This window comes from Trichomycterus rosablanca, chromosome 8, assembly GCF_030014385.1.
Source record: "Trichomycterus rosablanca isolate fTriRos1 chromosome 8, fTriRos1.hap1, whole genome shotgun sequence".
NCBI lineage: Eukaryota > Metazoa > Chordata > Actinopteri > Siluriformes > Trichomycteridae > Trichomycterus > Trichomycterus rosablanca.
In genome coordinates, this window is record NC_085995.1 from 29483335 (window position 1) to 29505538 (window position 22204).

Here is a 22204-nt window from a genome sequence, read left to right on the forward strand (position 1 = left end):
GAAGTCCAGAAAGTACTCTTTAAAACACTTTATTAAGTGTAAAAAATGATCTGTGAATATATGCCAGAGCTAGGCCGATCGGCGCTCTTTTCTCCTGCAGTCTAGACACACAACCACCAAAGAAAGAGAGCGAGCCTCTCTCCCCGCCGGTTTTTTAAACTCAGCTAGGCTCCTCCTCCGCCGCTGCTGTTGAAGCCAATGAAATGTGCTAAAGAGGCCCAGGCTCCGCCCCCCCCCCCTTCGGTAGGAGTCAGGGAGGGAGCCTAGCCGGCGCCATGTTGTACAAAAGACCATGCGGCATGGATGTCGTAAAACTTGGAAATTGCCGTAAAACTTCCCATATTAAATGTACGTTTTTATGTTCCGAAAAACCTAACATACGTTACTATAGCAATTAGTATCTTTACACAAAATTTTAACTCGTTAGCGCTATTTTACGTTTGGTTAAATCTCATATTGTACCAGATGTAACACTTGACTACAGCTGTGTGCTTGTACTGTATTAAGTTCTTTATTGTTTTTATTGTTTGTATTTTTACTTCATTCTGGTGCACACAGTGTATCACACAGCTGGGAAGCAAATAAAACCGACTGTATTCTGAAGAGAGCTGTCTGTCTGTCTAGCTGAGATGGGGGGATAAACTATTAGTGAGGGCAGAACAGTTGTCTTAAAATACACTGTAAAATCCTACATTAACTGCATCTCTCAAAATGCATGCTGATTTTGTGACCTGTAAAGTGACACATCCCGCTAGTAGATGATGTTAAGAAATATTTACACATAATCCCAAAATGTACAAGAAGATAAGTAAGAAAATTAAGCAGAAGGAGGAAATTTAATGAAAATGAAAACAAGTTTGTGCTTCAGGAAGAGAAAACGGTGCGTCTCTTGTGTTATGAGGCCGTATCTGTGGTAAAGGAGGACAATATGAATGCAGAATTTAGCCTCCAAGAAAAACAACAGACTGCAATCACAGCAGAATACGTTACAATCGGCCCTTTGTGGGCCACAATAATGCTGATATGGCCCTCGGTGAAAATGAGTTTGACACCCCTGATTTAGATGGTCACAGCTAGTGAGAGCTGACATTGTTCAGCCTGAATTTGAGGTTCTTGCAATTGCAATCTTTCATTAGTTTTTCTCTTTCATCCACATTTAGGCAGGTGATTGACATGAGATTTGCTCTTTGTTTCTTTCTTTTCTCCAAACTCATTGTGGTACATGGAGAGTAAAACTGGTTACAAGTGGGATTTCTATACTGCCAGCACTTGTTACCTGCCACAAGTGAGTTTATTTATGATTGAAAGGAGCATCACATGATTGAAGTCCAGTTATTCCTTACCATTTTTAGAAGGTGCCAAACATTTTTACCTTACCATGATAGTGTTAAAACATTAAAATTAAATGACAAAATGGCATGGGTAAAAAGGTAGTGCATAACAAATCGTAAAATATGACAATGTAGGCCATAGCAGATTCTTTGTAGCCTTGGTCACACTCAAATCACTGAAAGACATATTCTGACAGAATGCCTTAAATACGATAGGGAAGGACAGCAGCTATCTATGAACTTAATGAAAGATATCCTCAATTGGAAATGATACTAAACTTTTTCACAAATATATAATTGAGGGCTCGTATGTAAAGCAAGAAATTGTTTAGCTAATACAAAGATCCTATACCTATACCATTCCTGTCTTGAAAGAAATTCAAACAAATTACTCAGATATGACTTGATGTACCGATTGTTTAATCTTAATTTTTACATAACATATCATACAGCTATCCAAACTATTTCACCATTTAACTAACAGCACATTTTAAGCACTACTTACATGTTAATATTTTTATTGTTTTTCTCTAAAGGCTCATTGTCTGTGGCGATATCGCTGGCGGATCCTACTCTGCATATGTACACCATGCATAGTGACTGGATGTCTCTTGGTCTATATCGCATTAGCTCTGTGTTTAGCCATCACTCACACCTACCACGGTGGGCTATCTGGCACCCTAATCCCACTACTGGATGACTACTTTATAGCAAAGGGAACTAACAGTTCTAGCCTTCTGGCACCCCATCCGATGCGGCCATTCTGGAAAGAGGAACTAAACCGAGAAGCATTTTGGAATCTAATCCAGCATGTCATGGATCGTCAGCACAACACCATTCTACGAGCCAGGAAAAACATTTCAGAAAATGGCAACAGCACATTGCATTCACTTAACAAAACTGGGTGTTTTTCAAACTCTGACAAAATGTGGAATCCATCTGATTATTTTAGTCTGCCCCCTCAAATACAGAGGTTTATCAAGTACATGCGCTGCAGAGACTACCCACTGCTGATCAACCAGCCTGGAGTGTGTGTCAGTAAACAAAATCAAAGTGAAGCCCCGATGTTGCTGCTGGTCATAAAATCGCAAGCAGAAAACATTAAAAATCGTCAAGCTATTAGATTTACATGGGGTCATTCAGGTCTGGTGAGGGGACAGGTAGGGAGAGGAGGACTGGTGCACAGGGTTTTTCTCTTGGGCAAGACTGAAGCAGGAAGCAAAGCAGATGTTGAACAGGAGAGTAAAACTTATGGTGACATCATAATGTGGGACTTTTTAGACACTTTCTTTAACCTGACACTGAAAGACGTCCTGTTCTGGGACTGGTATGCCAAACACTGCGCTAACTCCCGCTTTGTTTTCAAGGGTGATGATGATGTATTCGTGAGGACTCCAGCACTCCTGGACTATTTAGATAGACAAAAATCAAAGGAGTTTGTTGCTGGGGACCTAATCACTGCTGCTTTGCCTGTCCGCTCGGAAAACACCAAGTACTTCATCCCTCATGGTTTCTATAAGGGCAGTTACCCATCATATCCTGGTGGAGGAGGTGTGGTCTACTCTGGTGCGTTGGTCCCGAGGCTTCTCGCCATATCCAAAAGAGTTCACTTGTACCCCATTGATGATGTTTACCTGGGAATGTGTCTTGAAAGGTTGGGGGTCATTCCTATCCACAACCCAGCTTTCCTCACTTTTGATTTTACTGAATCAGAAGCAAAGGAGCCTTGTGCCCACCACACCATCCTGATGGTCCATAAACGGAGTCCAGAAGAAATGCTGAAGCTTTGGATAGAGACACTTGAACCAAAATCTGAATGCAGAAACACTCAGCTAAGAAAAGCACTGACACTATAGGTAACCAACAAACAATAATATTATTGTGAAACTGGCTGAGCCAGACAAGACTGGTAACTGGTAATTTAACTAGTAATCAGGGGTAAAAAGCAAAAATGTTACTTAAGTACTGTTTAAAGTACATTAAAAAAATCCATTACTCTAATAAAAGTAAGCATTTAAATAAGGACTCATGTACCAAGTAAAATACTCAAAACTTGTTACACAGAAGTGGGCAAGTGTTGCCTTACAGCAAGAAGGTCCTGGGTTTGATTCTCAGGTGGAGCAGTCTGAGTACTTTCTTTGTGGGAGTCTCGCGTCTTTGTGGGTTTCCATGGATGCTCCGGTTTCCTCCCACAAGTCCAAAGACATGCAGTCATTGCTACCTCTGGCAACTTGTCTGGGGTGTTTCGTACCTTTTGCGAAGTGAATCAGACCCACTATGACCCTGAGTAGAATGAAGTGGTGGTACAACAGACAATTAATGAATTAATGTTACACAGAATTAAATAAGATTCAACTTTTAATCTCAAAGGCAGCAGGTAATATGGGTGTAGCACAGCCTTTGGGTCAAAAAGACCTGGGTTCAATCCACACCTCTGGTTATTGTTTGAGGACTGGCATGTTTTACCTTTGTCTATGTGATTTCTTTTAAGTAGTTTCTCTGTCAATGTAGCCCCCCCCCCCCTTCAAAAATACGCCAGAATGTAAATTGCTTACAACAAATTGCCTTTAGGTTAGAGTAAATTGTTTGGTTTGTAATGCCTCAATTGTCCCACTGTATGTTTAGTGATAAAGGTGCAAATTAATATAATAATGTTTTACAGGCCAACAAGGGCGGCACGGTGGCTCAGTGGGTAGCACTGTCGCCTCACAGCAAGAAGGTCCTGGGTTCGATTCCCAGGTGGAGCAGTCCGAGTCCTGGAGTTTGCATGCTCTCCCCGTATCTTCGTGCAAGTGAGGTGAATCGGAGATACAAAAATTGTCCATTACTGTGGTTCACATTAAAAACTTGAACTGTTACTCTGAACTTGTGTAACCGGTAACTATCTGTCCTGTCATGAATGTAAAACATGATGTTAAAATCCTAGTAAATGAAAGTCTCCTCTGTAAAAAAGCATTATACTATGTAACATGAGTTATGTTCCATAATTATGTGGCGTGAATTCATTATAATCCAATTGTTAAAACGCAGTGTTTAAGGTTTCAGCCAACATTTTGTGAACATCAAAAAACAGGGTTAGCATTACACAGAAAAACTTTTAAAATCCCAAATGACTTTATAATGCAATACTAAGGGTGTAGTAGCCATTTTTATGAAACACATGATCTGTCATGAACCATCAGTCTGTTTTTAAAGCATTGATCTGGCTTGCAATTATGTCTTTCTCCATTCAAAGAGATACAAAGGAGCCTGGTCTTGTATTACTGAAAATAACTGAACAAGAGCAGCAAAAATGACCCTGTAAATGAATCTAGGTGTTGTCTTTATTATTTTGAGTGTGGTACAGGCATCAGATTCTAAATGTGTTAATATTTTCATAATATAATGAAGTTGGTCAGTGAAAACATTAGACATTTCTTTTTGTATTTTGACAGTTAAATAAAGGTTTGGGAGATAAACCGAACCAAAGATTCTTGTTTTATGTTCCAACCTTTCTAAACATGGGGTTTTAATATTATAATGTATAAAATATTAAGATAAATATGTAACATTTGTATATACTGTATATTACACCTTTCTCACACCCAAGGAATGTTTGTTGTGCCAGTTCACTTGGTTGTCAGAGTTTAGCCTGGACATGCCACTTATGTGTAGGTGTGTAGATTTGAGGAGTCAGGCTTGTAATTGTGGCTTTTAAGATGAGTTTGCTCTGGATTAATCAGGCAACCCTAAATATACTTCACCACCTTTAGTTTGTCCACATTGGAGACGTGTTTGCAAGAATGCAGAACACATCTGAGATGAGCTTTAGTAATTAGAGTTTAGAGTATGTAACTATCTGGGTGTGTACTCTAGCAAATTATGGTTAAATATTTAAGCCAGTAGACTATGGTAAACATACAGTTTACTGCCCGAGGTATTAGTGCAACATACTTAAAGCAACCACGTCTTTTAGAACTTGTGTCCGTCATGTGTAACCCTCTGTGTTTTGGCCTAAATAAAATACATTATGTATTCCAGTGTGTACATGGTTGACATAGAAATGTTTAGAAATATACAGTCATATTGTTTACATACACTCACATAGTTTACAGGGACATGTACTGTATGTCATGGTAGTCTTTGGATTTCAATGCTGGTTGTGTCGTCGAAGACTTTTCTGTGTGAAAACTGTCTGGCAACTGCAACCATGTTGAATAAGTCAGGGTGGGGGTCTGCAGTGGTGGAAGGAGTATACAAACTTTTGGCCATAATAATGAATAACAATGAAGCAAACTCTCTTTTATGTAACAGGAACATAAGACATGTTTACAAAAAAAAAAAAAAAAAAAAAAAAACGTTTATTGCCATATGTACATACTGTACACTATGATACAATGTTTTTGTCAATGCAACAAATCTTTTTGAAACCTATAATCGTATATATAGAAATCATTTACATCTGAAATACATTTGGACATTAACTGGTGATTTTTATGTGGATCTAATTATTCCAGATATTTAAGAGAGCATTACCATGGCTTTTTTATTGTTTGAATAGTAAGTAAATGGTTCTTGCCACTGAAAAATAGGATCTTTTAGCTTAATTACAGTCCACAAATGATTTAACTTAGTCAGCAGCATCTGCAACCTGTATATTAAACCTTTGCAACCTCAGAATATTAAATTATTTACAGAATTCACCAGTCAAAAGTTCCTTCCTATTCATCTTCTTCATTCTCCTCCTCTTCATCGGAGTCATTAGAGTCTTCCTCACTCTCACTGTACTGAACTGTGGCTCTGTTTGTGTTTACAAAAAGGTCGCCATCATCGTCAGAGTCACTGTTGCTATGCTCGTCCTCCTCTTGCTCTTCGCAATCATTCTCATCTTTCTGCACTTCCTGCTTCCTGTCCCCACTCTCACCATCCACTTTGAATCCTTTTGGCCTACAGGACAAGTTCCAGTTTATTAATTGTTAAATATGACTTGAATAAAAACACACAGACAAAAAAAATCTTTATTCACTTTTGCCAACCACTTCGGCCCAGACGTGCTGGGCACAATGCAGTGATGGACAAAGTGCCAAGCCATCTAACAGCATCACACATTAACACACACATTCACACCTACGGGCATTTTCACTATCCATGTTAAAAAAGGCAATAAAATGCATTTACCAGACACCAAGTTTCCTTAAATACTGGATATGGTCTCTATACAGAATAAAACTGATTTCTCCTTTCACCTTGTCACCCTCCTCTATAGGATCTACAATCACAAAATCACCTGCAAACAGAATATAGTAATGACATTAAATAATTTTACATTGATAATGTATTTGTTACATACTTTAAATATTCAGTATCAAACCAACCTCTTTTAATCCAGATGTTTTTGCGGAACTTTGTGGGCATGCTAAGCAGAAATCTCTCACCACTGTCTGTTACAGCATCATGTAGGTTATTGCCATTGGTTCCCAAAATCTGCAAGATTTGAAGACATTTACTAGCACAACCTTATTAAGCTTCAGGCATGTAATCAGTTCTTTAATTTATATATTTATTTTATTTATGAAAATAGCACTTTAAGATTCTATAAATCTATTTATCTTGATATCCATTCTACTTTTACATTTAAAAAAGGTTTATCACAGGTGGAATAACCTAACTGGATAATATGACCTAAAATGTTATTAGTATGACCAAAGAAATATATTAATAATATTAATATATCACAAGACTAAATTACAAAACATTTGTAAAGGACATCCTTCTAATACAGACTGAATTAAAATATTTGCTGTGTAGTGAAAGTGTCCACTGACTATTTTATAGTGTTACACCTGGCTGTACAGATGTGAAGCCTGCTCACTGAAGAAAGAGGAAGAAATCTGCATTCAGGCTTTTGAGAACAAGTGCATCAAAAAACTGTGGAAAATCTCATGAAGGAAGATGACCACTGAGCAGGTTTACAGGATAGCCAGAACAGAACAGGGAATACTGAACAACATTAAGCCCCGCAAGTTATGTTACTTTGGGTGTGTGATAGGGCACCTACACAACATGACAACACCAAAGGCAGAGTGTTATGACAGGACTTGTGAAAGACAGGGAAGACCAATAATGGAGCTAGATTGACAACATTATCAGGTGCTAGTCTGCTACATCTGAGCCATCTGAGCAGACAACCATCGTAAAGCAATGATGACATAGTGACAAATATAGAACTCACCAGGATACAACCACAATGTTATATCTAGTGTGTTCACACCACACACCAAAAACCAAGCATCAGTCTTTATTTGTAATAAATAAATTGGTTAGTTACAGCATATCATACATGACCTTTTTAACTTTAGTTTTATAGAATATTGGTTAACCGTCAACTAATGATGATTGGTTAGAGATTAAAAGGACCTGGCAAAATTAGATAATCAAAAAACTGCAGAAGCATCAGTATCTTACCCTCATGATCTGCTGCTTCTCACTGGGTGTGACGAACTCTCCAAGAACTTCTTTGACTACATGCTTGCGCTTGGTTGCCTTGGACATGGTTGATTATTTCTAAGCTTTTCCTTTACTGTAAAAGCAGAATTGGTTTTGTAAATGTTAACTATATTCTACATTTCAATTTAGTGACCTGAAGTCACAGTTGGTGTTCAACATTTTAACATCAGGTCAATTGATCTTCAGGGATAGTAACTGTAAGGAGGAGCACTTTCAGAGCCCTCCAAAATTACCTCCAACAGGATACTGATGTGCCTGTTTCAATGGTAGTTTAGTGGTGACCAATCAAGATGGAACTTTAAGTTCCCATGCTCTATTAAAACAAATAGATTAAAAAACCAAAGTGGAACAGAAAATCACGTTTTTGTCCTACTAATTAATTACATTGTTGATTACAGTACTTGGATTACATTACTGACCATCATATAAGATTAATTTATGATGACACGTCAGTCATATTGACATGTTATCATTGCTTAGTAACAATTATTATAAAATTAAACCTTTATGTGGCAAATGTGAACTTTGTTTTCTTTATCTTGAATCTGAAACAGGGGTTCTCTTAAACATCCATGACAATGATCCACTGACCAAAGTAAATAAAAACTAATAACTAACAGCTGCCAGTTCACTGAGCTCATCAACCGCAGTTTGGTTTAATGAACATAATAAATAAATAATAAATATTTAAACAAATTGTATTATATAACCTTTACAGTTTTAATTTAATACAGCTTATTAACACCTCACTGCGATTTAATCTGACTGACATTATCGAGTTTGCTAGAAAGACCTCATAGTTATTAGCATGCGACTAGTAGGCTACTATCCAAACTAACGTTTAATGTGTTCATGCGTTAAACGTTTTCATGCATTCACTAAAACCACATTATTTAATTCAAAATCTCACTGTACCCACCTAGAAACCCGAAATATAAATGTAAATGTACTGTGTATTTGGCTGTTTGGTACATCGAAGATAACTCCACACGTTAGCAAAATTCCTAAACGCGTATCGCGCATGTGGGACTTGCTTCCGGTTACTGCCGGTTACAAAAGGCATTTGCATTGTGGGTAATGTAGTCCAACTGATATTGCAAACTAAACTACAATGCAGGAGTGGTTCTGTTCATCACAATGTAAATGTAACTTCGAGTTTTAACAGAAATACTAATGCAATCGGATACATTCAGCCCCTAAAAGAGAATAATGATTTATAACTTTAATCCTTTCTGTACAGCTAGATTTTGCCTCAAATTTAATCTTTATGAGCGAAATTATAATAGCAAATAAATAATGAAAATGATGTATTTTAGTGTAGCAGAATATTTTGTTAATACTGTCATATCACATTATTCAACCCCTACATAATATTGCTGATCACAAAATATACTGCTAGTCTGTATGATCTAAAGTTGGTACGCAACATGATTAAACCATTGGGAACTTAATATCAATCCTTAATTTGCTTCAGCTATGTCTTAAATAAACACCACACAGAGATGCAAGTGTTCAAGGGGTGTTGCAACATCTTGAACCTCACGAGTTTGAGAGATCAGCTCTGGTGTGCTGGCGTGTTTTACCGCTGAGCCACCTAAGTGCCCTTAAATTAAACCTTCAGGATAACTGAACTTTCCAGCATGATAGCAAAGACACATTTACAAGCAAATCAAGACCTAATTAAGGAATCTGTCCTGGTATGCGAGCCAGATCCAAATGCCCCATGATGGACTGGCAACCTGTCTGGATGGACAGCACTGCACTGCGCTCAGTAATGGCAGGAAAAAGGGACCCACCATTTAAATGATGAAAAATTAAATGAAATAATAACACTGTATAATTAACCAGTTGCAAAATGAAATGTTATTACAAAAATAAAGTATGCTATTACAGACAGAACAAAGCAGATATAAACAGACTGGAATTTAATAACTTCATTCAGCAGTTTTTTGTAACAGCAGTTTTTTTGTAACACTTTTGTAGCACTTTATGATTTGTGACAAACTTTCTTTATTGTATTTCTATTCTGTCCACTTTAGATGTCCAGCAGTGGTGTTTTAATTTAGGTGTTTCAGAACATGCAGCAAAAGATGACAGAATAACAAAAGTATTTATCAACACTGAAATAAACTAGTGTGAGCTTACAAAATCATTATGCAGTCCCATGTTCAATTATAACACAATATTTTAAAAACAATGTAACAACAGTTCAAAACTATTATTAAATAATCATTTTAAAAGTTAGTACACATAAATATGCTAAAATAATAAAACAATAATTATTAAAAATAAGATTAAATGTAATGTTGAACCTTTTTAGTCACAGCAACGCTATTTGTAACGGAAATTGTGGTTTTATGAGGTACTTTGAACACACATGGGCAATGTCAGTAGACATAAGATTAGCACATCTCTGGGTATTACCTTAGGTCCCCATGTAAAACTAATCCCAACTGAATGGACCCATGTCCCATACCAAAACTAGGACAAAATAAATATAAGATCTGAAGCAAAAAACCACTTGTCTCTTCCTTTCCATGGTGTGAATGGACATGTTTGGTTTGAGGTAAAATCTCTTGCCGTACAGATAAATAAATACTCCACAAATCACATCTTGAACATGTAAAACAAGACTAAAGATTCTAATAACTTATGGTAAGTGTGTTTCTGTGAATGTTCTTGTGTGTTTGTGTTTATGTTTGTGTGCACTCATAAGCTCATATAGATTCTTAATTAATGAGTGCAGATGAACACATCTTGTTAATCCCACACAGTCTGGATCCTCTGTACAGGTAGTAGTAACCCTAAAAAGACACACAAGAAAAAAATATTTTTTAAATATATCCTGTTATCAAATATGTTATCACCTCTTAATATTTTACATAATCTAAACATAATGTGAAATAATCACATATTCAGTGTGGTAAAATGGCTTAGTAACATTTGTACATCTTTAATATAAATAAAAAATAAGATTTTAAAATATTTGTGGCCCTCAGATGGCACTGCACGAGAAACCAGCATGCCACAGTGATAAATATAGCCACATGGGGTTGGGAATACCTTGGAAAACGGTTGTCACTTAACACAGTCTGCCACTGCATTAAGTAATGCAATCTTAATCTCTATTATGAGATAGAGAAAAAAGATAAAAAGAAAGCCATACATAGATTCAATGCAGAAACATGGCCAAGTTCTCTGTGTCTGAGCTCATGTCAGATGGACAGAAAGACACAAAAATGTGTGCTGTGGTCAGATAAGTCCACATTTCAGTTTGTTTTGGAAACAAATTAATGTTAAATTCTAAGATTCCAGGAAAAGAGGTCACAGAAGTTTGGAAGCACTTAGCAAATGTACTTATAAGAGATTATCAAGAGATGTTTCACCAAGACATTGGGGGTTAAATACTAGTGCACACGGACAATTGAAGTCTGTTTGATTCACCGCTTCATGATCTCCTGCATTTTAGCAGATCTGGATTGCCACCTCGCGCTCTGTGTAAAGCCACACTGTTATAGCGTGTGCTGAATAAGACCTGTCTTACTGAAACTTAAGTCTAAAACTTTATTTGAGTGTGTTGCAGGTATCAAAATATTTTTTATTACAAAATACAATGAAGTTGGCCAGTAAAACATAAATAGTAATATCTTTGTACGTTGTCAGTTAAACTGAGGTTCACAAGAATTAACAAATCAAAGATTCTTGTTTTAATTGCATTTTACAAACTTATTCAACTGCATGTCCCAACCTTTCTGGAAATGTTTGTAGTTATAAGCACCAGTTATGGTCCCTCCTTACTGCAAAATAAAGCGATTTGTTCTGTCTGATCAGTGACTAAACATTTCTGGATCTGTCTTACCTGCTCACCGTAGTCTTCTCCCCAGCTGTTCTTAATAGCCCAGAATGGAATTCCATTACCTGCACAGACACATAAATACACTTTATTCTTTACATGAACTTTTAGTTTGGCACAGGACAGTCAACATTGAAGTTAACTGATATACAGTGCTACAGGCTAAACACATGAAGAGACAGGTCATCTCTCTCTCTCTCTCTACTATTTCTTCCTTTAAACCTCAAGTAGAAACTTTTCTCCCATTGATGTTTTGCTTCTTAATGTAAAGCCTCCTTGGGCATGTCAAAGGCGCTATAAAAATTAACTAATAATTTTTTTATTTTTTTTTTGGTCATAAATTATTTTTAATAAGGTTTTTAAAAACAACTGTGCCTTTGTCATTATAAAGTGCATTTGTAAATACTGACTAGCTGACAGATTATACACGTGTGTTCAAAGCTACATTAAAAATACTTCCACATCAGTGCAGCCTTATTTTCAGACTGAATAAGTGAGGAAAACAAAGTTATACTGGTTTAAACACGATGTACCAAATAAACTTTTTTTTGTTTACTAGCGAACAAAGAGGAAAATGCTCACGTTCTCCAAATCCAACAAGTAGCACAGCATGATCAATCATCCAGGGGTTGCAGAATATCTTCAGAGGGTGTGACACTCCATTTTTATAGAACTGCAAAGAGAAAGTACAGAGTCAAAATAGTGAGTCAGAGTTTGACCTGTTTCACTGTACACAGTACTCCTGATGTGGGTCGCCAGCTAGATAACAATTGCTTTGTAAACAGCTTTCACTACTGCAAATTAATAAAAAAATCCACAGTATAAGTTTTTGCAGCCAGAGCCAATAGCCTCCACTATACGGAAAAGTCTTTTCACATATTTTTGTGGTGTGTCTGTGGGAATTTGTGACCTTTTTTGTTAAAGGTGCACTGATGTCAGACACTGATATCGATGTTCCAATTTATTTCAGAAGTGTTTATTGGGCTTGAGGTCAGGGCCCTGTGTAAGCAACTAATGATTCTTTATGCTAAAATCATCAGGAAATACCTGTCCTGAACGGCCCATGAAGTTAAAAGCATACAATTTATTTAACATAATTGATTGTATACAATTGGAAGGGGTGTTTACATATTTTGGCCATATAGTGTATCTTAGGAACAGCATTTAGCAGACGCTCTTATCTAAAGTGACTTCCAATCTGAGCAAGTGAGGGTTAAAGGCCTTGTTTAGTGGCCCAACAGTAGTGAAAGCAAGTGTGCTGCAGGCTTGAAGAAACTTGAAGAAAGTGTCCAGACAGGCTTGTTCACATTCCTTCTGTCAGTCACATTATCAGACATCCCGTCTCCCGGAAGTTCCGGGAGTCTACCGCACATACATAGCCGCTCCCTGATGCCCTCAAGTCAGATAAAATCTCCCGGAATGTAGAACGAGCGGCCAAGAGCGCACACACACACACACACACACTCGGGAGACACAGACTTTATTCCCAATCGCGTATTAAATCCGTTATCTGATATACAATCTAGCGCACTGTGTAGGGAACATAAATCAATTGTTTAATATACTGTCTAGTGCACTATGTAGGAAACATAAATCCATTATCTGATATACAACTTAGTGCACTATGTAGGAAACATAAATCCATTATCTGATATACAACTTAGTGCACTATGTAGGAAACATAAATCCATTATCTGATATACAACTTAGTGCACTATGTAGGGAACATAAATCCATTATCTGATATACAACTTAGTGCACTATGTAGGGAACATAAATCCATTATCTGATATACAACTTAGTGCACTATGTAGGGAACATAAATCCATTATCTGATATACAACTTAGTGCACTATGTAGGAAACATAAATCCATTATCTGATATACAACTTAGTGCACTATGTAGGAAACATAAATCCATTATCTGATATACAACTTAGTGCACTATGTAGGGAACATAAATCCATTATCTGATATACAACTTAGTGCACTATGTAGGGAACATAAATCCATTATCTGATATACAACTTAGTGCACTATGTAGGAAACATAAATCCATTATCTGATATACAACTTAGTGCACTATGTAGGGAACATAAATCCATTATCTGATATACAACTTAGTGCACTATGTAGGAAACATAAATCCATTATCTGATATACAACTTAGTGCACTATGTAGGGAACATAAATCCATTATCATGACTAACTGCAGGATATTTTGTGGAGAACTTTTAACACAAAGTCTGTAACGGTCTATGCAAAAATGCATTTAAAAAGTAGTGCCCAGACGTGGGAACGAAAATCACTTTCTAGGCACTTTTTCTTATTTCACCTTATGGCCTATGATCACAAATGGAAACATGATGAACTACAAAACATGTTCTGCTGTTGTAAATTTCTCTATGTACTCTGGCGACCCCTGCTGCAGGGTTGACATGGTCACTAGCTAGGGAGACATTCGATTTTCTAACTCGGCCAATTAAGTCTGTCTCAGCTGTGGTGAGCTAGTGTATAAAACCTGTTGTGCCACCTGAACACCATTAATAATTTTTTTTATATTTATTTCTCCTCATTTAATTATTTCATTTTCATTTCAAAATATTTGTATTGTTTTTATAAGTTATTTTTTAATATTATTTGTAAAACATTATTACCCTAGAGAAATTTTCCAGCTGCTAAAAAGAAAAAAATAATATACTGTCAAAAAGTAAAGGTATTACCTAGCCAAAGTTCTATCTTATAGTTGCATTTACCCTAATGCCCAGTATAAACACACTGGGTATTTGACGAACACAACAGGAGACAAGTCTGGCAGAATACTGAACATATATTGTTTATACTGATCCTCTAGTAAATAATGTCTGTTTTTAAAAACTTGTCATTTCAACATCACAACACTGTTGCACAGGGTAAAAAATACCCCTCTAGGCAGCAAGTTCTATTGGACTTAAATACAGTTTTACTACTGTTCTTTGTGCTTATGAAGGGCTATAGGAAAACTATATTACCTGCATTGCAAAAGCATTGAGAGCAGCAGAGACAGGACCATTCTCAGCCAACCACGCAGCAATATCTGATAACGCAAATTACAGAAGTTACATTTCATAATGTGTATTTACACAGTTCTAAAACTCCATATAAAACACTGAGCGTCAGTAAAAGTATTTAACTTAATTATTAAATATAAAAGAGTTTTATAACAAATGCATCACAGTTTAGGATACACAGTGTGGTATGATCCAGATTTCTTCTTTCTCACCGTTTTCATCTTTGGGCAGTTCCACAGAGCTGTTAATGTAAGCCGCCACTTTTCCAGAGTTAAAGTCACACCTTTCTTTGTGTCCTGTGTAGCTGTAGTCTGTTTCCAACTCCAGACCTCCTGCAAACACATTACAACAAACAATAAGGCATTAAATAGCTTTGTAGAAGAGATGTCACTTTAGTATTAAATTATCCAGAAACTACCAGGGAGATCCACTAGAGGGGGGTGTTGGGCCAAAAGTGTCAAACCTTTGAAAATTACACTGATCAGTCATAACATTTTATTAGCTCAACTTACCATATAGAAGCACTTTGTAGTTCTACAATTACTGACTGTAGTCCATCTGTTTCTCTACATACTTTTTAAGCCTGCTTTCACCCTGTTCTTCAGTGGTCAGGACCACCACAGAGCAGGTATTATTTAGGTGGTGGATCATTCTCACCACTGCAGTGACAATGACATTGTGGTGGTGTGTTAGTGTGTGTTGTGCTGGTATGAGTGAATTAGACACAGCGATGCTGATGGAGTTTTTAAATACCGTGTCCACTCACTGTCCACTCTATTACACACTCCTACCTATTTGGTTCACCTTGTAGATGTAAAGTCAGAGACGATCGCTCATCTATTGCTGCTCTTTGAGTTGGTCATCTTCTAGACCTTCATCAGTGGTCACAGGAAGCTGCACACGGGGCGCTGTTGGCTGGATATCTTTGGTTGGTGGACTATTCTCAGTCCAGCACTGACAGTGAGGTGCTTAAAAACTCCATCAGTGCTGCTGTGTCTTGTCCACTCATACCAGCACAACACACACTAACACACCACCACCATGTCAGTGTCACTGCAGTGCTGAGAATGATCCACCACCCACATAATACCTACACTGTAGCATGCAGAGAAACAGATGGACTACAGTCAGTAATTGTAGAACTACGAATTGCTTATATATGGTAAGTGGAGCTGATAAAATGGACAATGTGTGTAGAAACAAGGTGGTTTAAATGTTATGGCTGTTCGGTGTATATAAACATTAATAATGAAGGAGATTGAAGAGGTAAAAGTGAAGCTGGTTTATTTGGTGCCTCACATCAACGTGGGCCCCCAGGACCTTGGTACAGTCTTTGCTTTAAGTTGCTTTCTGGTGAAAATTTGCATGTCCAAACTTGGCTAAATAAATAGATACATGCTTCCTGACTCTGTCATGCTTCAAGAGCCTTTAGACTGATGATGATTTGTCCATGTCAAGAATATACTAATTAAAAAAAACCTTAAAACAATTATAATTGTTATTTCTATAAACAACACTTTGATATGGGGCTCTGGCTGATCACAGACAGTTTTATCCCAACAATCCCAAAAACCTTTTGTTGTTTTAACATTTTTAACCCTATTTCCTTAGTTTTTAATGGAACAATAATTCTTTTGTATAAACCATTTCTCACCAAGGTTTTCAGTAGCTTCATATGCATTGGATGGAAGTCCACCTCCACAGGCATGATCCAGTTTATCACAGTCCACCAGCTCTGCAACACACACAGATAAGCATGTAACTTTAATGCCAAGAGATCACAAACATTCTTCGACTTTCATCAACATCTCATTTATGCAGCGTCGTAAAATTCAAAGTGCCATTTATTCAGAAATGCTCACCTTGCTCTGAGAGGGACAGAAGCTGTCCGGATTTCTTGTACCACTGGCCTTCAATGTTCCCTGTGACGGAGAAAGCCCAACAGGAGCCGCACATGCCCTGAACGAGACACAACATTTATTAGCACTTGGGCACTTGATATACAAAAAAAGGCTTTTCCAATTTGCCTCATTAGCTGCTGCAGCAGGTCCGACTCCACCAGGAAAAACTGGTGCAAGGCAGGAATACACTGGACATCCATTGCAGGAATTTTCCCAGCTGCAGACATAGTCAATTATGTCCGGGTAGCATGGGTTTAAATCTCAGCAGTGGTGGGCTTAAGACTTTTCCAGGTCTAATCTAGTTAAGAGATTATGTTTGGTTATTTTGAACTTAACCCATTTGGGGATCATGTACTTTAACCCGTCTAGTAAAAGCATAAAGGCATGTGTTCCAATGGAAAAAAATGGGCAGTTAATGGGTTAATTGGGACTTATTTTTTCTCCCCTAGTTTCACTACAAAACCAATATCAAAAATATGTCATATTAGGAAACATCAAATTAAGAATATTGTATGTACAATCTGACATCTATGTCCAAGATCATTTCAGTATTTCAATAATTTTGTATTCAGTATTTTATATTACTATCAGCAATCATACCATTCAGTATTAAATCAGTAAACACCTACATAAACTCCATCACCTGTCAAATTTTCATTTTACGAATATTATTTTTTTGACTGCTGCATTTACAGCAAACGTTGAATAGTTGGTTGAATTTCTGACCTGGTTCTTGACAATGCTGACAGCTCCATGCTCTCTCCAGTCCCAGCTTGCCGGCTCTGTTGTACTAGCTGGAGCTGCTGGCTTCATCTGTTTTTGCAGGCTCCATTGGCTTAGCATGGGGTTCAGGTACATCATTCTAAACTCATTCTCTAAATCAGGGTGAGAAAGAAAAAATAAAGAAAATATTATTTAATTTTATTAATTAATATTGTATAGACAATGTTGGAATTCATCAACAAATACAGCTTTTCATAAGCCACTTTATAAATCATATACACACCTGTAAGGTCGCTGAACTTGGTAACACCATACTCAGCCGTTCCTTGATCCAGAGACTGCAGGGTCTGTGCTGTTTTCAGATTCTGCTGAAAAATTCCCAGGCGTTTCTCAGCCTCTGTGGGAATCAAAAGTTTTTCAAACCTTAAACAAAAATCTTATTTTTAACAATGTGTACACTGCCATTCACATTTGTTTTATTATCCTTTTATTAACCTGCAATTTAAAGAACTTAATAAATAGCAAACATGTACTTGGAAAATAAACTTGTTAAGCTTACATATCAACCCTCACATATATCACTCGAATTAAGTGTAAAATACAATACTGGTCACTTCAGAAGGAACAAGTAATATAATACAACTTATATAAAATTACCTTCTTGAGAGCTGTATGTGCGATTGTACTTGATTATGAATTCTTTAAACTGCATCAGAAGCCCAACATTTTCCTGAAAATAGCACAAGTAGTAGTTTTATGAAGTAAAGCTAATAAACTGCATTGGCATTTATTATTGTACATGAATATAATAACATGCACATTTCTCTTCTTTACCTTGCTTGGCTTGTCATGGGAAAGATGTACTTTCACGACCTTTTGGGTCTCCTGAACTGGAACTGAAAAATTATGAGAATATCAGTAATGTACACTCAATTACTTATTACAGTATAGAGACCAAATAAACTTGAAGGCACTTGATAATAATAATAATAACACAAATTATAACAATGTATTTGATTTCAAGTTTATGTGTATTTTCTGTTTTTGTATTTCTCACTCAACTTTCTTCCTTAGTCGTATCCAATTACCCGATCGTATTTCAACTCTACTGCTCAACTTCTGACTGAGGAGGGTAGCAACCATCACCCACCCCCTACGACACATGTGCAGTACCGACCCCGTCTGTTTACCTCCACAAGGCGGATTCATATGAGGCTATGATCTCCATTATCCCTGTCTCATTTTAAAGGCTTTATTGGTCAGACAGCAAAGGCTGCAATTGCAGCAGTTAGGAGGAAACCTTGTTCAGCCATAGTCTGTGTGGATACCCAGCCAGGTGATAGCAGAGCTGATATTTAAACTCAAGAGCTCAAGATCTCAGCACTGGTAGGGTAACGTGTTTTACTGCTGCTCCATCCAAGCACTTACTACAAGGTTTTTTTTTATGTATTTCCAGATATAGGTCATTAAATATAATTCAATTTGGTGATGAAAATCCACAATTTCTTTACATCATGTCAGTTAAAAGGGATTGAGCACTGATGTTGGTCAAGAAAGCCTCAACTGATGTTTCAGTTCATTCCAAAGCTGTTCAGTTGGGCTGAGATCAGGGCTCTGTGCACAGGAGATTTCTTTATAGACTGTGCTTTGTGCTCAGGGGCTTGCTGGAACTCCCCAAACTGTTGCTGCAAAGTTGGAAGAATATAATTTTCTTTATATAACGGATGTATTACACCTGTTAGCAACTGTTAAGTCTGTAACACATGATTCAAAAAAATAGGAGGGGTGTCCCAATACTTTTGTCCATATAGTGTACTTCTGACATTCTGCAGTTTTACCCTGTAACATTATGTGTATGTCCTGAGAAAGCACTGACCTGCAGGCTGGCATTTCTGTTTGAGTAAAGTGGATTTGTTCTGCCAGGGAACGTTCCACACTTCAAATAAACACACCTCCGACTGACAGAAAAAGAGAAAGAGAGACATACAGGAAATTAAAGCAGAGGTAAAATCAATTTTGTAATAACAGTTCTGTAACCATAAATGACGAAGAAACCTAGAGCAGATTACTTCATTTACTAAATTATTAGTTCAACAGCTGTAATCATGTGAAGCACATGATCCACCACACACTCGTGAGTCAGCACAAATTATTATTCATCACAGGCTCACTGACCACATGACCTGATTCTGCTGGTTTCTAGATAAACTCAGTGTAAAGATAAAATAACAGGTAGGCAAGTAAGGACTGTATTTATTTGTGGTTAGCTGGTTGTTTGTGGTGTATGTGTGGTCAGCAGATAATGTTTGCAGTGAGAGAAAAATTACAGGTTAGACATTACATAAGCATTGTCTGAGTCTAATGGGAAGAAAAAAAGGACACATGTTATTTCTGAATACAAGCAAACTGTATTTCTTATACTTTCCCACTTTTTCCTAAATTTCACATGGAGTAAAACAAACTGTAACTCTTTTGTAAAAACATGAGTTTCCTTAGGGCAGATAACAATCTGATCTGTCTGATCTGGCTAAAAGTGTGTGGACACCACTCCTAATTATTAAGTTTAGGTGATTCAGCCACTCCCATTGCTAACGTGTGTAAAATTAATTATATATAATAAGTTATATACTTTCAAGTTTGAGGAGGGCCATCAAGGTCCATAAGAACATGGAGAAACTCCAGATGCCTGTGTGGAGCCCTGATCCTAACCCTAATGGACACCTATGGATTATGGATTATCTGAAATGTCGATTGCAAGCAAGGCCTTTTATCCAACGTTAGTACCTGTCCTCACAAACAAACAAATAGTAACAAAATACTAGAATATCATCGTGGCCTGTATTGCTCACCTTCTGTTTTTTGGAGTCCGGGAAGAATTCACAATTATTTGAATCCTGTAGCACTTCAGATTTCTTACACTGTGTCCGTCCAATCTCTGCTGTGATACTATAACGCACCCCCTTCACCAGCTGTTTGACACACACACACACAGAAAATAACAAATAATCATTATTTAATCATTAATAATCATACAATTAAAAGCATGGTTAAATCATCACCCTGCATAAGACATTATAAAAATTATTTTGTAACTTTCTTTGCACATCTTTCTTTCTTTTTTTACATCCTAGACTTAGATCTGTACTTGTGTTGCAATACTTACCCACTCTTTTAAAATACAGATTTTTAAATTATTTAAATATTTTGTAATGTCATGTTTTCATCCTAAGTTATCCTTGTCAATAGTTTTTTTCCGCTGAATACATGGTTAGATGGTCACACTACCTGACACGTCTGTACTTTTTTGACAAAGCTTACTGCTGTTAGCTGCACCTACCAGTTTTGTAACTTAACAAACAATGAATTCTGCTTCTTTCATTTGTTTACCCCACAGTTTGAATACCACTGCACCAAAGGCTTATTATGCAGAGAGGACTAAGGCCTAGGCTGCAGTGTACCTTTAAAAACATATATTCTTACACTAAAATAGCATTTTGACACCACTTAAAAGGAATTTGGATGACTTTGTACAAGACAAAATTGAGCTTTCAAAAAACGTTGACACATGCCGATTATGTATACATTGATATGTAAAGTTTAGACCTATGAATTATGCTCCTAGGAACTCTTTATAGTAGATACACGGGGTGTGTAAAAGCCGATATGTTGTTTTCTATATGGTACACAGTAATTATTTGGAATATGACCCACTTTATTTGACATCACATAATGCATTAAATATGATCAACAGGAAAGTAGACTACTTGAGCTGATTTGTTAAATTTTGCCTGCCAACTCAATTAGTTTTTCTTTCCTAGCCACAAAGAGTTATCCTCCTAAAGATGAAGCTAATTTATGTGAGGAGTCAATATTTACAGTATATATTAACATTCCCTGACTGAAGATTACTGGCACCTGCCATTAAATGAATCCAAAGTTTGTGGGATATTGTGATACACACTATATAAAGGTACTTTAATGGATAATATTGAATATGGATTTTATATTTTATTGTAATGATTAAATTTTACTGGATTACATATCTTTATTATTATATCATATTGCAGTTAGACACAAAAATGAACATCATGTTAATGACCCACAAAGTGGTTTTAAAAGCAGCTTGGTGACACGTTATTTATGCTATTCTCGTGTTATTTTTAATTAATTCTAAATGTATTTAATGCAGGTTAATAATATGCTTATTTAGCTTGAGATATTGGTGTTATAACCAGACAGACAGGTTATGAGCCATTGTAAATAAAGCCTCACGGCTACAATGCTGCGCAATTTGCAGAATGAAGGTTCATGAACGTGTTGTGGCTGTAAAATCTCCGTCTTGTTTACATAACCGAGACCACAAAGCAGTTACAGCAATGGCCTAAATGTATTAATGTAACATAATAGGTGATGAATATACATATATATGAATACATAAACATGCACGATAAACATTCCACGATAAACATGTTTGAAAATATACAAACCAGTTCTGACCTGTTTAGTAGCAGATAATACTTTGCTGACTCTGCGGATGTGCATGGCGTTAGATAACATGTTGTACCGTTTCTCAGCGAATTTCACTGCTTCTGTCAGTCCTGGGTCCGAATCAGAGAGCAGTACCGGGGTGCCCGGAGCCCCGATCTGTACCCGGTCTGATCCATCATCCACACTGCGAGCATTAGAGACGCACAGAGCCAGGATCAGCGCTGTAAATACAGGGAGAAAACGCTTCATGTTCATCCTGCACAACTGTCCTGATGTGCACATGTAGCAGAGTATAGAAACCGATGAGAAACTCCCAGCTGTTCTGTTAAGGGATGCAGATTCAGGGTGTTTGTTGTTCTAGTTAAAATCAGA

The 22204-nt window shown here is 36.9% G+C and overlaps 3 protein-coding genes across 4 annotated transcripts; 1 reads left to right on the plus strand and 2 right to left on the minus strand.

Annotated features, from left to right (window-relative positions):
• Positions 1 to 1222: 1222 nt before the first annotated feature.
• On the plus strand, positions 1223 to 5660 carry LOC134318716 (N-acetyllactosaminide beta-1,3-N-acetylglucosaminyltransferase 2-like; the record flags this gene model as incomplete). The annotated part of the gene is made up of 3 exons (XM_062999648.1): positions 1223 to 1285; positions 1868 to 3172; positions 5634 to 5660. Coding segments are annotated over exons 1-3 (1395 nt in total), but the record flags the coding sequence as incomplete, so codon positions are not given.
• Positions 5661 to 5679: 19 nt separating this feature from the next.
• LOC134319472 (probable RNA-binding protein EIF1AD) lies at positions 5680 to 8851 on the minus strand. Of its 2 annotated transcripts, none has more exons than XM_063000665.1 (5): positions 8737 to 8851; positions 7776 to 7890; positions 6686 to 6794; positions 6489 to 6597; positions 5680 to 6257 (listed from the first exon to the last, which is right to left on the minus strand). In XM_063000665.1, exons 2-5 carry the CDS (start codon positions 7860 to 7862, stop codon positions 6032 to 6034), a joined length of 531 nt encoding a protein of 176 aa, XP_062856735.1. In that variant the 5' UTR covers positions 7863 to 7890; positions 8737 to 8851; the 3' UTR covers positions 5680 to 6031. The 2 variants fall into 2 exon arrangements, with proteins under 2 accessions (XP_062856735.1, XP_062856736.1); XM_063000666.1 differs by lacking the exon at positions 8737 to 8851 and adding an exon at positions 8051 to 8185.
• An 876-nt stretch (positions 8852 to 9727) lies between these two features.
• On the minus strand, positions 9728 to 22204 carry ctsf (cathepsin F). Its single transcript, XM_063000664.1, has 14 exons — positions 21842 to 22204; positions 20194 to 20313; positions 19221 to 19302; positions 18179 to 18240; positions 18002 to 18074; positions 17628 to 17741; positions 17348 to 17496; positions 16583 to 16679; positions 16375 to 16455; positions 14933 to 15052; positions 14682 to 14746; positions 12253 to 12343; positions 11677 to 11735; positions 9728 to 10621 (listed from the first exon to the last, which is right to left on the minus strand). The coding sequence occupies exons 1-14, from the start codon at positions 22112 to 22114 to the stop codon at positions 10547 to 10549; spliced, it is 1461 nt and encodes a 486-aa protein (XP_062856734.1). The 5' UTR covers positions 22115 to 22204; the 3' UTR covers positions 9728 to 10546.

Coding starts and splice junctions, on each gene's coding strand:
- LOC134319472 (XM_063000665.1), bottom strand. CDS start 7,862: ATGTCCAAGGCAACCAAGCGCAAGCATGTAGTCAAAGAAGTTCTTGGA. Junction 6,795..7,775: donor AGAAGCAGCAGATCATGAGG/GTAAGATACTGA, acceptor CAAATCTTGCAG/ATTTTGGGAACCAATGGCAA. Junction 6,258..6,488: donor TTAAGGAAACTTGGTGTCTG/GTAAATGCATTT, acceptor CTTGTCCTGTAG/GCCAAAAGGATTCAAAGTGG.
- ctsf (XM_063000664.1), bottom strand. CDS start 22,114: ATGTGCACATCAGGACAGTTGTGCAGGATGAACATGAAGCGTTTTCTC. Junction 14,747..14,932: donor ACTGCCCAAAGATGAAAACG/GTGAGAAAGAAG, acceptor TTGCGTTATCAG/ATATTGCTGCGTGGTTGGCT. Junction 10,622..11,676: donor GAGAAGACTACGGTGAGCAG/GTAAGACAGATC, acceptor GTGTCTTTTTAG/GGTTACTACTACCTGTACAG.